At 36.6% G+C, this 15,986-nt stretch overlaps 1 protein-coding gene across 1 annotated transcript; it reads left to right on the top strand.

Moving 5' to 3' along the window:
* The first annotated feature begins 563 nt into the window (after positions 1 to 563).
* On the top strand, positions 564 to 13,527 carry LOC112397405 (vacuolar protein sorting-associated protein 45-like). Its single transcript, XM_024741598.1, is given in 3 exon segments — positions 564 to 572; positions 12,002 to 12,986; positions 12,989 to 13,527. Coding segments are annotated over 3 exon segments (1,491 nt in total). The 3' UTR covers positions 13,486 to 13,527.
* The last annotated feature ends 2,459 nt before the right edge of the window (positions 13,528 to 15,986 follow it).

Genomic DNA, 15,986 nt, shown 5'->3' with positions numbered 1-15,986 from the left:
AAGGTAAATTGTGATTTTTTATGTAATTATCTTTGGGAGAAGAAGACATTCAAGAAATATATTTACTTAATAAAATATTTTTACTTAATATTTTCTAGCTGCACAATTTTGAGATACAAGTAATAAATCTGATGCTAATAAATAAGGAGGCCAAGTTTTCATCGATGATCTCATTGTAAAAAGTTCTACGACTTTAAGCAAATGACTTCTATTTTCTTGCTTAGTGGATATAGGTCTGGGCTTTTGCGTCAAACAGCTTGGGTTTCGCCCCGGCTCTACCTCTTACTAGCTAGATGGCTCCAAGCAAGTTACTCACCTTCTCTAAGTCTACATTTCCCCTCCCATAAATGGGGATAATGATAGAACCTAACTATAGAGTTCTTCTAAGGATTAAATGGAATAACGCTTATGGAGCAATTGGCATTATACCAAGTACACAGTACATGCACAGCAAATGTTGGCTTTGTCATTATTCCTCCTTCATAATGAGGAATTAATTTGTTTTCAAAACAGGTTGAAAAATCCCTCAAATTGCCTCATGTGACTGAGGGGATAAGGAGAAGATGGAACAGGTGAGGCTCCCAAGCCTTATTCCCACTCCACCCAGAGCAACACTGTTCCACACAGCAGGGGTTTGCATTAGCCTTATGTGTGAAAGGGATTCAACTGGTAAAGACAATGTGTAAAACTACTCATCTTTGGACCTTTTTAGCTCTAAGAATCTATACATCAAGCCAATGGTCAGCCATGACATATACAGTTTTGTGCAAGGATTTAGAACTCTACTTAAGATTATATACACTACCAAGTGTAAAATAGCTAGCTAGTGGGAAGCAGCCGCATAGCATAGGGAGATCTGCTCGGTGGTTTGTGACCACCTAGAGAGGTGGGATAGGGAGGGTGGGAGGGAGGGAGATGCAAGAGGGAAGAGATATGGAAACATATGTATATGTATAACTGATTCACTTTGTTATAAAGCAGAAACTAACACACCATTGTAAAGCAATTATACTCCAATAAAGATGTTAAAAAAAAACAAGGAATCCCAAATCTAACTTTGCTGTTGAATCCAGTAATATATATCCAAGTGCTTAATTACAACTTGAATGTACTGTAAGGTTTGAAAGATTGGTTTGAAATATTTTAGTTGTATTATTTATTATCTTTGGTATTTTCTGGACTAGGAAAGTTGAGACACAAGGGTTAAGCTAATTGTTTAAAGAGAAAGGAAAGTTATCTCTGCTTAACCAAGGGGAACACTTGTGATTCCAGGGATCATGATGTAGTGGAGGCAGCAGGGAGTATTAGAAAGTTCAGGACCATAGTTAGAAATGTGTGGCAAACTCCAGTTCTGCCAATCACTTACTCAGAGATTCGGAAATCTCAATCTTCCTAATCTTTGGTTTTCCTATCTGTAAAATCATGATAATATTAAAATTGTCTGCCTCACAGTTGTTGATAGGTATCAAATAAGAATATATGTTGGAATTATGTGTAAAGAACATATATATGTGTATATACATATATATCCTACTATATGTACCCTCTCTGGATTTTGCTGTGACCTGCTAAGCTTTTAATGTGCAATAACCAAATTTTAAAAGTCCGTATAATTCTATACAAATTCAAATGGTAATAGTATAACAATAACAATATTTCCTGGGTCAGGTAGACACCTGTGTTGGTTTAACTCTTCTACTTGACAACATTGGACTCGGTACACAGGTGAACTGGGAGGACAGATTCAAGCTTTAGTATTGACTGACTCACCCATTCCTGTGACCACATGCAAACTACCTAATCCTTGACTGTGGTATCCCTTAATTTATAGAACACATAGATGCTTCCTGTCTACAATCCTCAGAGGTCTACTTAGAAGATTATCCATTGAACAATAACATTGTTCCTTGTAAATATAACTTTTAACACAGTAAAACAGTTAAGTCAGCATAGCAGTAGCATCACCTAGGTAGATAAAGGAGGAATTGTGGGGATGGTATAGCATTGTGATTAAGATCATGGGTTGGAGTCAGATAGACCAGGGTTAATTTCCAGTTCTGCCATTATCACCTCTAGGCAAATACTGTCTGAGCCTCAGTTTCCTCATCTGTGAAATGGGTATAATAATATAACCATTGTTTGTTATAAAGATTAAATGTGCATGCTATTTTAGAACAGTAGTTGGTACACAGTACATGTGAAACAAATGATAGCAATTATTATTTGTTCTGCACTGAATCATAGCTCAACTTTAAACAGAGTGCTAAATCCTTCTGTATTTGCTTTTGCAGCTTCAAAAAAAAAGACATCATCTGACATCTTCAGATAAAAGGTTGAAAGACTGCAAGATAGAATTTAATGGTGACTGATACTTTGGATTCCCCTAAACTTAGTTCTATCATCTCAGAATTACTATTGTAAAGTTCTCAGAAATTGCTCAACCATGCAGGCCATATATGTACCTGGGAGAAGGTTCGGCTTGCAGGTTCTGGCATGACCTGGTATGTCTGCAGAGCATTTTTTTCCCCTCAACCTCTTAAAACTTTCCTACCCTCTAATCCACTCATTTCAAACCTATCAAATTATGCTTGAAACCGTGAGAACATTCTCCACAATTCTTATCCACCATCTTTGATGAGAATATGTCAAAGGAGTGTGCTTTGAGATGAACTTAGTGGAGTTCCTCTAAAATCTAACCCTGATAAAGCCATGAAACGCAGACAGAGCACTCATTTCACCACCGACCATCTTAGAAGACTTGCTCCACAACTGCCCAATAGCCCCATCGTCAGGCACAAAAGCATCAGGCATAATTATAAATCTCAGTGCTGACAAGGAAGCACATGATGTTGCTTTTTTCTTGAATGTTTCTATTTATTCCCTTATTATATTGAAGCAATTATATTTTTGGAGGAAAGCAGACAATAATGAAAAAATAACAAAGGTTCACTAGACAGTTATAATTATTACAGACTGATGAATTCCTTCTATAAAATGCTGCACTAAGATGAACTTGATTTTCACACAATAGCAAATGTTGCAATCTTTTTTAGAAAACAGTGATGATATAATTGAAGTGCTGTACTCTCAGTCACTGATCACCTTTGAGATAGTGCGGAAAAGTTAGGTCATGTTCTTATCTTGTTTAAATACAGAGACAGTTTTAAGAAAATTACATAACGGTAGTCTGTGCATTCTTCAAAACATTTGTAAAGACCTGTCAATGAAAGTAAAATTATACCACCACCCTTCCTCCGTCAACATATATGTGCATTCTTTCATATTAACCTGTATTGACCTGTTTCTTTGCCTATACATTATATAAACATGTATGCCTACACATACATACACATTTTCTCTGTGTGTGTATATGCATGTGTGCACGTTTTCCATTTCTGTTAGAGCGCAAACTTTCCAAAGACTCTTCTTTTTGCTTCCCACACATGATAAGACAGTGTGTTACAGTAGAAAGAACATAGACTTTAAAGCCAGAAATGCCAAGGTCAGGTTCTAGATCCAACACTTACTAACCCTGGACAATCTGAGCTGCAGTTATTTCATCTTTTTAAGGAGAGATAACAATAATGGTTTCTCAAAGTATTGCCAAAATTCAATCAGGTAACATTTTACAAAATGTGCAATACATAATAGGTGCTCAACAAAGTTTTCTTCCATACAGAACTTAGTACACAATGAGAACTCATTAAATGTTGTTACATGGACCAGGACTGATCTTAGCTGAAGGAGAAATGAGGCACAGCATTAAACGCTTGGAACACTATCATAAAGCAACTCTGGACCTGCACCTCAGTAGAGGGACCCTTCAGTATCATTATCTATTGACTAATTTCAGGGCAAAAAGGAAGAGGTTGCTACAATAGATTAATTTTACATTGAGATTTTCCCCTGTAAACAAACAGATTCTTAATCCAAATAAGACCACTCTCCCTGTCTGACACAAACTACCCAAATTATGTCTGTATCCTCCCTTCAGTTTTCCAGACATTCTGAAATTATCCTCTTTTCCTTAATCATCACTATGTTGTATAAATGACTACTCTTCTCCCTTGGAGGAAAAGGTAAACTGTGAGAGAACACCTCCCATTGAGGTATAATTATACCAGTTTAAATAAAACAAAGAGTTACCACTTCAAAAACTGACCTATTTTATTTCCACTTTAATTTCTTTCTATCTTACAAGTTCCTTTTTTTTATGGCTTTGTACTGTATCAGTTCTTCTCAAACTGTACAGTAAATAAGAATTACCTTGTGTAACTTTTAATACAATTCCCATGCCTCAACCAGAGATTCACAGGAATTTCTTGGATGGGAACTGGACTTTTCTGTTTTTAATAAGTACCCAGTGAATCTAATGGAGGGGGTCCATGGGTCACATGTTGAGAGATAATGCTTACCCTACGAAGTAAAAATTAAAGTTGTCCATTTTGTTTCATTTGAATATTACTCAGTTTACCTTCATCTATCTAAACATGTGTAGATATTAATGTCTACAAATTTGGTCTGCTGGTTTTCAGAGGTTGCTGGTGAATACAGTTGGCAGACATTCCTATCAATAATAAATATATTTAATAAATATATTCTTCTCTTCTCAAATCTCTTCCCTATAAACTTATACCTGAAAAAGTCTTCTTTAACCTTCTGTTGTATGTGTTTTTATGTGTTTGTATAACCTTCTGTTGTATGTGTTTTTATAAAATTAATGTGTTGATTTCTTCATATTCAAAGGATAGTATAAAATCAGAGTTTGGAAAAAATGATAGCATCTGAAGAATAATGTTTACCTGGTCTAACTTTCTTCTAACCTTTAAATTCTAACATAGTGGTTTTCATTTAGAACAGGTGGAGTGAGGAAGGGGCTATCAAAATTTTGGTCAAAGAGAAAGGAATATGCCATTTGATAAAACTCTCCACCTGTTTCTGATATGCCTTCCCAGTTATGAGCAAATGGCCTTAAAAAGAAATTGCCAAGTATCTCAATATACCTCTTTTTTCAAAGCATTCTTGTTGGTACACTTATTCCAGCAAATGTGCTAATAAATTTAATCCCTTTTCACTCTAGCCCATTCTCTGAACATCTCCTAGGCTGACTCAAACATCAATATGCTCCTCTTTGTATACAAGTTTTAGATCAGGAAGGAGTTTTTTGTTTGTTTGTTTTTCCTTGAGAGGTATCTTCCATCTACTCTGAAGCAAGACTGAAAACATCTTTGCTTCAAATTAGAGACTATACTCAGGAAAATTCGTTCCAATACCTCCAAATTATAACTCCCCTACACAAACTCCAGACTCACTCAGATTTAGCATAGGCAAAGCCTGAAATCAATTTAGAATCTTGAGTTTGATAGAAATTATATGTTTAAATAAAAGCACTGTTTTCTATAGTAATATTCTTAAAGATAATCCAGGTAAAAAGGATAGGACACAAAACCATCATGGAATATAGAGAAGTACTTGCAGAAGGCAGGAAGCCTTGAAAAGTCTGATTTAATTTGTGATGTCTGTAGCTCTTAGTTGATTCATCAACAAATATAGAAAGTATTAAATTTCTCATGAGGACTATGTAGAACTTTCTTCCTATCAACTACAGGGCCTGAGTGTTTTTCACTATTAAGATTCCATTAGAAGCTTTATACTTTTCAAACTGTTTTCTTCTCAAAACAGAAATTAACAAAAAAGAGCATGCCAATATCTCAATCAGAGAAAATGAATTCTTAACATGAAGATAAAATTATTTTCAGAGCCCAAACTGGTACACTGAAATCTTGTTACTGTTTAGTTTCTAACTTTTAAAGAAAACAACCTCAGAATAATTATGACTTCTCTATTAGAGAAGTTGATTGTGACCAGGTATATCACTGGATTTATTTTAAAAATCCAACTATAATAATTTAATCACATTGTCTTCTTAAATTGTTTCTTGTTCTTTTAAAACATATATATATTTTTTAGTTTATACTATTTACTTACAGAAAGAAGTGTAAGTTTGATCTTCATGGTTTTAGATTTTTTTCTCATGTAAAATTTTGAGTATTAAATATAATATATAATATAATATAATAAACTTGGGACAAATAAAACCCAAGCTAAAAACACATTCTATTTTTCTCAAAACAAAACAAACTAAAAGACAGTTGTTAAACACCATGTGACTTTATCTTTTGTTGAGCTCTTCTGAAAGTACATAAACATTTGGGATGGGTCACAAGAGGACAGGGAACATTAGTATAGAAAGAAAAGAAACCTATTTCTTGACATAATTTTATGTTAAATATCAAAAGTATTTTTCCACATTAAGCAAATAATAAATTGGAGATCTATACATTCCTTGGTGTGGTTCATGCCACTTTAAGCAAGTTAACTTAAGACAGAGGAAAAGAGAAGAAAACTCACCGATACATTGCTGACCAGCAAGGATTGGTCCTGTGGAGACCGAGGTCTGCCATCAAGTGTGTGTATCCAGGCTCTATCAGCAACTTTGTAGGCTAGACTGAGGTGAAGAAAGAAGTCACTGATGATCTAACTAGAACCAGTCTGACAAGTCTTGGCTAGTATGATGGGAACTGTGTGACTAGTAAGATGAAGTCAAATTTTATAGGGAGGGAGAGAACATCAATAATACAAGCACTTCCTAGGAGTGGGAACTTAAAATCTATTGTCTTCTGATTATAATGATTTCAAAATGTTAATATAAACCAGATTTTTTCAATAAAAGTCAGATGTTTAAATCTAGAAGAAAACTTTTTTTAAATCATCTTGCTAAACTTCTTCATGTTTCCAATGAAGAAACTGAGGTTTAATTAAGTTAAATTGGTCAAAATCACATAGTTAATGCCTCTATATAGGACTAACACCTATTTTTTTAAAAACTAATCTGACATGCTTTCCACCCTACCATGCATATTATAAAAGTTTTACTTTGGTATTTACTATAAGTCAGCTGTTAAAAATACAGCGAAGATTAGAAAAGCATTAATATCTCAATGCCACCGTTCTACTAGAAAAGTCAAGTAGTTTGCAAATATTAACCCCCAATTAAGACAGTGTGTTTCTTTTACTATGGTGGAGACAGGCATATCAGCCAACACTGAGGCATTACTACCTTATTTCTGAAATGATAATAACCTAGTTTTTAAAAATGTGTGCCAACACATGTATATACAAATATCTGTGTATTTGTGTCAGGTATAATCTTTAAATTGCCTCCCCTAATCCCCATAAACTAGATAAGGTGTTTCTCCTCTGTGTCCTCATGGTATCATAACACTTACCATATTGTACTAGAATTTTTTATTTTTATCTCAACCCCAGTAGACTGTGAATTCTTAACAGACAGTAACTTTATTTCTAAGACATATGGGCTCTCAAAAATATGCATGGAAAAGAGAGAGGGGATGAAGGAGGAAGGGGGTATGTATGACCAGTCCTAAAAATCACCATAAATAAGACAAATAAATATTGTTGAATACTACTACACAGCAATTTAGCCAACGGCTCATCTGAACAGATGTAGAAGTTGGGATCCATACTGAAGTATGGGATTAGACTGCCAAGAATTGGAATCATTCTCTAACAGTAACTCAAGAAACCTCTACGTTGGGGCACACTGTACTTAGGACTAGAGAGAGCATCACATCTACCCTTTTTATTAGCCAAGAGATCACTTAACACTGAAGAATAGCATGGATATTTACTTGAAGTTACTTAATATATAGTATCATGTTTCTCTCTACTCACTTGAAAGTACAATTTAGCCAGAAATAAAGAAACAATAATGAAGTAAAAACTTTCAGGTTATGAGATTAACCTGTTCTTGTTATATAGCCTTTAAAAAATGAAATCCTCATTAATGAAATGTTAATACTGGCTTGACATACTATATTCTACTTCATATTAATATTTTATGAAAATATTGATTATACTCTTGCTTTCAAAGGAAGACATATTCTCCCTCAGAGTGACTTTGGGCCAAAACTTGTCAGACTCATTTTAACAGAACCCCATGACTCTTTCTCTTTACCAAAATCCAGACTCCAAACTCAAATAAATCCTTCATATAGTCTAGTTACTTAAGTTTATGTATACCTGAACATGTAAATGAAAAAAAAAATGAGAGGCCTTTCATGAATTTTTTAAAAACCCTATGAATATAAGCTAGAAATTATAGAAAACCAGAGACTAAGGATACGTAAATAGAGGATGAGTGGATGTCGGTCAAAATATAACCATCCCAAAAAAAAAAAAAAATATATAACCATAACGATTTCCTTCCTATATAAAAGGCCTTCATTCACCCTACACAAAGACCATTAACAGTGTGTATCATCAAATTTCATGATATTACTTACCTTTCAATAGAAATTTGAAGAATAACAGGGAAAGAAAGAGGAATGAAACATTATACAAAATTATCCACTGAATGGAGCCTTTCATGCACTCAAGGTATTTCTTTAATAGTCATTCTTAGAAATTAGAACACTCCCTAACACCATACACAAAAATAAACTCAAAATGGACTCAAGACCTAAATGTAAGACCAGACACTATAAAACTCTTAGAGGAAAACATAGGAAGAACACTCTTTGACATAAATCACAGCAAGATCTTTTTTCATCCACCTCCTAGAGTAATGGAAATAAAAACAAAAATAAACAAATGGGACCTAATGAAACTTCAAAGCTTTTGCACAGCAAAGGAAACCATAAATAAGACGAAAAGACAACCCTCAGAATGGGAGAAAATATTTGCAAATGAATCAACAGACAAAGGATTAATCTCCAAAATATATAAACAGCTCATGGAGCTCAATATTAAAGAAACAAACAACCCAATCCAAAAATGGGCAGAAGACCTAAATAGACATTTATCCAAAGAAGACATACAGATGGCCAAGAAACACATGAAAAGCTGCTCAACATCACTAATTATCAGAGACATGCAAATCAAACCTACAATGAGGTATCACCTCACACCAGTTGGAATGGGCATCATCAGAAAATCTGCAAACAACAAATGCTGGAGAGGGTGTAGAGAAAAGGGAACCCTCTTGCACTGTTGGTGGGAATGTAAATAGATACAGCCACTATGGAGAACAGTATGGAGGTTCCTTAAAAAACTAAAAATAGAATTACCATATAATCCAGTAATCCCACTACTGGGCATATATCCAGAGAAAACCATAATTCTAAAAGACACATGCACCCCAATGTTCATTGCAGCACTATTTACAATAACCAGGTCATGGAAGCAACCTAAATACCCATCGACAGATGAATGGATAAAGAAGATGTGGTACATATATACAATGGAATATTACTCAGCCATAAAAAGGAATGAAATTGAGTCATTTTTTGAGAAATGAATGGATCTAGAGGCTGTCATACAGAGTGAAGTAAGTCAGAAAGAGAAAAACATATATCATATATTAACGCATGTATGTGGAACCTAGAAAAATGGTACAAATGAACCAGTTTGCAGGGCAGAGGTTGAGACACAGATGTAGAGAACAAATGTATGGACACCAAAGGGGAAAGCCATGGCGGGGTGGGGATGGTGGTGCTGAATTGGGCGATTGGGATTGACAAGCATACACTGATGTGTATAAAATTGATGACTAATAAGAACCTGCTGTATAAAAAAATAAATAAAACAAAATTTTTAAAAAGTCATTCTTAGAGTTATGGGGTACCAAAACAAAGCCAATCAGTTTTAAATTAATTGATCTCTAAGAGGGAAAAATAGTATCTTAGAGCAAAAATTTGTCTTTCATTCAAATATTTATTTTCTTTATACTGTTTTTCAGAAATCATAAATTTTATTCTGCAATCCTTTGCCCCAAACTATGGTGTGAAGAAAATGTATTCAGAGTTATCCACCTCTTTGTTTCTGAGATACGACAATCTATCTTACCTGTGTCCTTCTGTGCAATGTGGAAGCAGAGTCAGGAGGAATATATTTGTGGATTCAAGTCTCTTAGAAACCCACAGTAGATATGTCACATTGCATAACTAGTAAAATAGCAACTAGACCACAGGCATTTTTACCAGCCAACAAACTATTCCATAGTTCTTTACATATTTAGCAATGTCATAGCAATGAAACATCTGATGGCCACAAGGATGAGTATGCTAAAGAGGTATAGTGCCAGTGTGGCTAGTCATGGGTGGTTCAAGTCCCCTGGCTTGAACCAAGTTCTTTTTTTTTTTTTAAATCTCATTATTTTATTTATTTATTTATTTATTTTTGGCGGTACGCGGGCCTGTCACTGCTGTGGCCTCTCCCGTTGCGGAGCACAGGCTGCGGACGCGCAGGCTCAGCGGCCATGGCTCACGGGCCCAGCCGCTCCGCGGTATGTGGGATCTTCCCGGACCGGGGCAGGAACCTGTGTCCCCTGCATCGGCAGGCAGACTCTCAACCACTGCGCCACCAGGGAAGCCCTGAACCAAGTTCTTTTATGCCTGATAATATCAATGCATGGATGCTTAAGGATAGTAATCTGATTAATTTACGGAAACCCTCAAAGTTATACCTAGATTATGTCTCTGTAATGCTAAAGCGATCCTTTCATTGGCAAGTTTATTGGGTTGTACATAACAAACAGACCAATGTTAAACTAGTGAATGAGCTAGTTACCAGAGTAAACATAGCTATTTTGTCATTTGTGGATCCATTTCCTCCTATCATGTATTGTTTTGAAGGTACCCATGCACCTTAGTTTGTTTAAGCTGAGAAAACAAAGAGCATTAATATAATTAATTAACCTTTGGCCTCTATTTCAGCAAAAAGAGATCATGCAGAGCTCCTCTGAAGAACAAGCTATCACCATTCTGTCACTCTCCTTTATCTAATTTTCTTAGCAAAAATGTGATTTGTTTTTCACCAGCCTATCTGTCCCTGTCTTTGAAATCCTTTTTTTATCTTCCCTAAACCTTTTTTATTGAATGTCATCATGTAGTGGTTGTTTCTCAGTCCCATCTTATCCATTGTTTTGCAGTGGAAGAGACCATCTCAGCCAAACTAGCATTGGCTTTTAACCTGGTATTGCACTCATAGGGTTGGCAGAGTTGATTCCAGGATGCAACCACAAGCATGGGGAAGAGGCTGTAGATAACTTCCTGCACTTCAGCTGGTTGGAGAGTACCACTCCCACTCTGAACAACATCTCGCCTTCCCTCCAAAGAATGTACTGTACTTGAAGCAAAACACACAAATGGCTATGCATATACTTGTTTGCCGAAGAAATTTCTGGCCCTTCCCTTTCCCTTAACTGCCTTAGGGAAGAATCTTTTCTCTAGCTTAGTTTCCACATGATGTTTTTTTTGAGAAAGGGGACTGGGACAAGAAATCTGTCATGTAGTTAAGCAGGCAAGAAATATTATTAATCCAATTTTGTTTGAGAATTGTTTGTCCATATGGTTTTTTAAAAGTCAAGTTTAGTTTCAAAAAACCTTTTTTTTCTGAAATTACTTTTGGGGTAATATTTAAAATGAGAGATTGTAACTCTGTAAAATGCATAGGAATAAAGCATTCCAGTTTACACAGAAAAGGCAAATTTTTAATCAAATAAAGTTTTATGAAATGAAAAACAAAGTCCTCTATAAGATGTTTCGCACCTGCTATAACTGTCTCCTATGCTAGGGATAGTTTTCCTGGCCATTGACATGAGGATCTGCTAAGCTTTACAATACATAGTGATACATATAGCAAAAACCAGAGATATGGTTTTTACAATTAAAAGACAATAACAATGCTAAAACAATCTTTATTGTTTAATGTATTGGGATATACAGTATAGACTAGTTAATGTCGTTAAACTAGTGAGTGAATGAGGATAACATTTTTGGACCCATTTTAATTTTAAAACATTTTTTTAAATTAGTCTTTAAAAAACATTTTTAAGATTTATCAGGCTGCCAGTGTCCTTGCCCCCATGGTGAGCCACAGCCACCCTCTGCCTCTGCAGGAGACCATCCCACACTAGCAGGAGAATGTGGATTATCTGATTCAGGAGCTCTGAAGACCCAAATACAGTATGTATTTTATTTATTTCAGTAATGTGATCAGCAAGAGTGATGTGAAGTCATTAGCTGAACCTGATGAACAGGAAGTTGTGGCTGAGGTTCAGGAATTTTATGGTGATTACATTGCTGTGAATCCACATTTGTTTTCCCTCAATATTCTGGGTTGCTGCCAGGGTCGAAATTGGGATCCAGTCCAACTATCCAGAGCAACTCAAGGACTGACAGCTCTCCTTTTATCTCTGAAGAAATGTCCCATGATTCATTACCAGCTTTCATCAGAGGCAGCAAAGAGACTTGCAGAATGTGTTAAGCAAGTGATAACTAAAGAATATGAACTGTTTGAATTCTGGCGGACTGAGGTTCCTCCCTTGCTACTTATTTTAGATCGTTGCGAAGATGCCATCACCCCATTGCTAAACCAGTGAACATATCAGGCCATGGTCCATGAACTACTGGGCATAAACAACAATCGGATTGATCTTTCCAGAGTGCCAGGGATCAGTAAAGACATGAGAGAGGTGGTCCTATTTGCTGAAAATGATGAATTCTACACTAACAATATGTACCTGAACTTTGCTGAGATTGGTAGCAACATAAAGAATCTCATGGAAGACTTTCAGAAGAAGAAACCAAAAGAACAGCAAAAACTAGAATCAATAGCAGACATGAAGGCCTTTGTTGAGAATTACCCACAATTCAAGAAGATGTCTGGGACTGTATCAAAGCACATGACAGTGGTTGGAGAGCTGTCTCTGTTGGTCAGTGAGTGGAATCTGCTGGAGGTTTTGGAGGTTGAGCAAGAACTGGCCTGTCAAAATGACCATTCTAGTGTTCTCCAGAATGTAAAGAGTCTCCTGCAGAACCCCAAAGTGACAGAGTTTGATGCGTGCAGCCTGCTGATGCTTTATCCTCTACATTATGAGCAACACAGCAGCAATAGCCTACCAGGATTATGATGGACCTTAGGAATAAAGGTGTTTCTGAGAAGTATCGAAAGCTTGTGTCTACAGTTGTTGAATATGGTGGTAAACGGGTCAGAGGAAGTGACCTCTTCAGCCCCAAAGACGCTGTGGCTATTACCAAACATTTCCTCAAAAGATTGAAGGGAGTAGAAAATGTATATGCTCAGCATCAGCCTTTCTTACATGAGAACCTGGACCATCTCACCAAAGGAAAGCTTAAGGAAAACCTGTATCCTTATCTAGGCCCCAGCACACTCAGAGACAGACATCAGGATATCATTGTGTTTATAATTGGAGGAGCCACCTATGAAGAGGCTCTAACAGTTTATAACCTGAACCGTACCACTCCTGGAGTGAGGATTGTCCTGGGGGGAGCCACTGTGCATAACACGAAAAGCTTCCTAGAGGAAGTTCTGGCTTCTGGACTGCACAGCCAAAGCGAGGACAGCTCTCAAGTTACATCAAGGTTAGCAAGCAGAAGATGAAATGGTGATAGAGAGGTGAGAAGAATGGCACAACTTCCCCTCTTGCCTCACTGCAGGCTTTCTCCACTGACCAGAGGGGTGTTGGAGAAGAGCCTTGTACTTCTTGTTATAAACCATCTCCAGGTAGCCTGCTGATTCCTGAACTGTTGGCACAGACACCAAGACTCCAGTGGTGAGTTGAGAATAAGTCTGAGCCCATTCCAACCCACTTTTCTCATGTTTTCTTTATCAAATACATAAATGTATTCCTTGTATTTGATAGCATAAAAAAAAGATTTATGAAGTTCATGTTGAGGGATCACCTTTCAGTCTTCTGAACAGACTTTTCCTTAGATATGAATTAAATGTATTTATCTACACTCTACCTCTTTACAAATAGACACCCCAAGATGTATAAATATATTGATAAAATAAGGATCAAATTCAAGAAAAACTACAAATGCAAATATACTATCTCTCTATATTGTTTATACTTGCTTTGATAGAGCTGACAATTTGGCTTTGAACTTCCTGGCAGTAAGGATAACAACAGAAACTTAGACAATTCTCATTATAGAAAAGAAAAAACTTTTTGGTCTAGCTTGATCCAAAGGTAGAACTTGAATTACCTTAACTAGGGATACTATGTTCCTTAGATGAACATTCCTAAATATCACTTCTCTCAGAAGACCTTTATAAGAACAGAAAAGGAGATTCTGAATTCATATCCTTGACAAAGGCCTGGAGAGTTAGGATTATGCATTGCTGATTGAGGGAAGATTAATTTACTTTGTTACACCAAAGAGGCAATTGACAATATCGATACTTTGTCAAAACTGAGGAGCTGGAGGAAACTTTACTTTTAAATAACATAAAGCCCCATGAGATTATGATTTTAGATTAGTGCACTTTGACTCCTTATTAGCTCCTGTGTAGTTTGTATTATTATGTCTCATAGTTTGCTGGATTGTATAATGTATCTCAATAGGTGCATAAATGCACCATAGGTTAATCTTTATTCCAATAAAAGCTTCTATCCATGATGTGCCAAATCTCCTTTTCATATTCCTTAAAGAAATCTTGGTACATACGATCATTTTCTATTAATTATAGTCTAATTTTAAACCTTTGTCTAGTGTAAAACTTCAATAGTGAGTCTGATATAAATACGATCACCTCCTCTTCCCCTTAACGCAAGCATAAACTATGACGCTGGCTGCTTGGAGTAGAGAAGTTGGAAGGAGGTCTGGCCCCTCCTCCTCAGTGCTTATTTCTTCTAGCTTGGGGTCAGACAGAGGAGATAGGGTAGTAGAGATTTTACATAACCAGCTATGTGTCGGTGTGGGAAAGCGTCCCAGGTCTTTCTCTGGTTCAATCCAGTTGTGTCTACTGCTAAAAGATTCTGTTATTGAGAGTTCTTTGCTGATGGTGTGCTTGGTTTTCTTTGGATGGTGTTCAGCTTTATCCGAGTCTCCCAATCACTGAGGAATCCCTCAGGGAAAAGTAACCATGTCCACTTTGGGCTTTGACACTGGTTCTGCTCCAGCCTCCCTTGCCTCACTGAGCAGCTATCCTGCCCCTTTCCTTTCCTCTGTGCTGCTTCAAATATAGTCAGGGTAACCACTGACATCATCTTCTGAACCCTCCAAGAGCCACAGAACACCAGCATGGGATAGAGGGGGCTATGTATTCCCTCTCAGGAACAAACTCCAGTCCCTTACTTCCCTGTTAATGTGAGCTAATGCAGTGAGCTCCTCCTCTTCAAAAATGTGAAGACTAGAAGTGAGCAGCTGTCTTTGGTTCACAGGTGGTGCTTAAACATCAGATGGCAAATGCTTAACTTCCCCAAGAAGACTTTCACAACAGGGCTCTGCCATAGCAGCTCCAGGTGGACCTCTCTTGCTTCTTGCAGACACACACAAACATTCTTTACACATGATTCTCCCAATGGGCAGCCATAATTTGGCTTCAGGAAGAGAAGAGAATAATCTCTCTTCTTCCCTTGGGAAGAGGAGAAACCTTTTCCTCTGAGGTCTGTGATCTTCAGGAGTTACTGGCTTTTACCACTCTTCTCCCTAGTTTTCTCCTTATACATATGAGGAGTTGAGTGCTGGTTTTTGTTAGGACAGCAGGTTATTTTACCTCACAGTGTGCCTACCCTTGGTGGAGGGCAGTGACTGACCCCAATTTTTGGCATCTCTTTGGAGGTTTTCATACGGAGGGTATTGCTTAGCTCTTCTTTTCAATTATAAGCAACAGAAAAAGTCCTACTCAACAAGCTAAAATCTTGTTTACAAATATATCTAGTATGTCTCCTAATTTCTATAATATTTTATACTTCTTGAGGTATTTTTAATCAAAATGCTCCATCATTTTTGTTGATTCATTGAATATATCTATTAATCCAAAATTATTTGCCTACTCCTACCTCATTTCCAAATATAGATGTCACTTCACTTTACCACCACATGGGCCTTCTGTTTGCTCTTGAACAGCTGAATTCAGATCTGCCTCATGGCCCT

This window comes from Neophocaena asiaeorientalis, unplaced genomic scaffold (assembly GCF_003031525.2).
Source record: "Neophocaena asiaeorientalis asiaeorientalis breed wild unplaced genomic scaffold, Neophocaena_asiaeorientalis_V1.1 scaffold445, whole genome shotgun sequence".
Lineage (NCBI taxonomy): Eukaryota > Metazoa > Chordata > Mammalia > Artiodactyla > Phocoenidae > Neophocaena > Neophocaena asiaeorientalis.
This window is presented reverse-complemented; position numbering and strand designations above follow the sequence as displayed.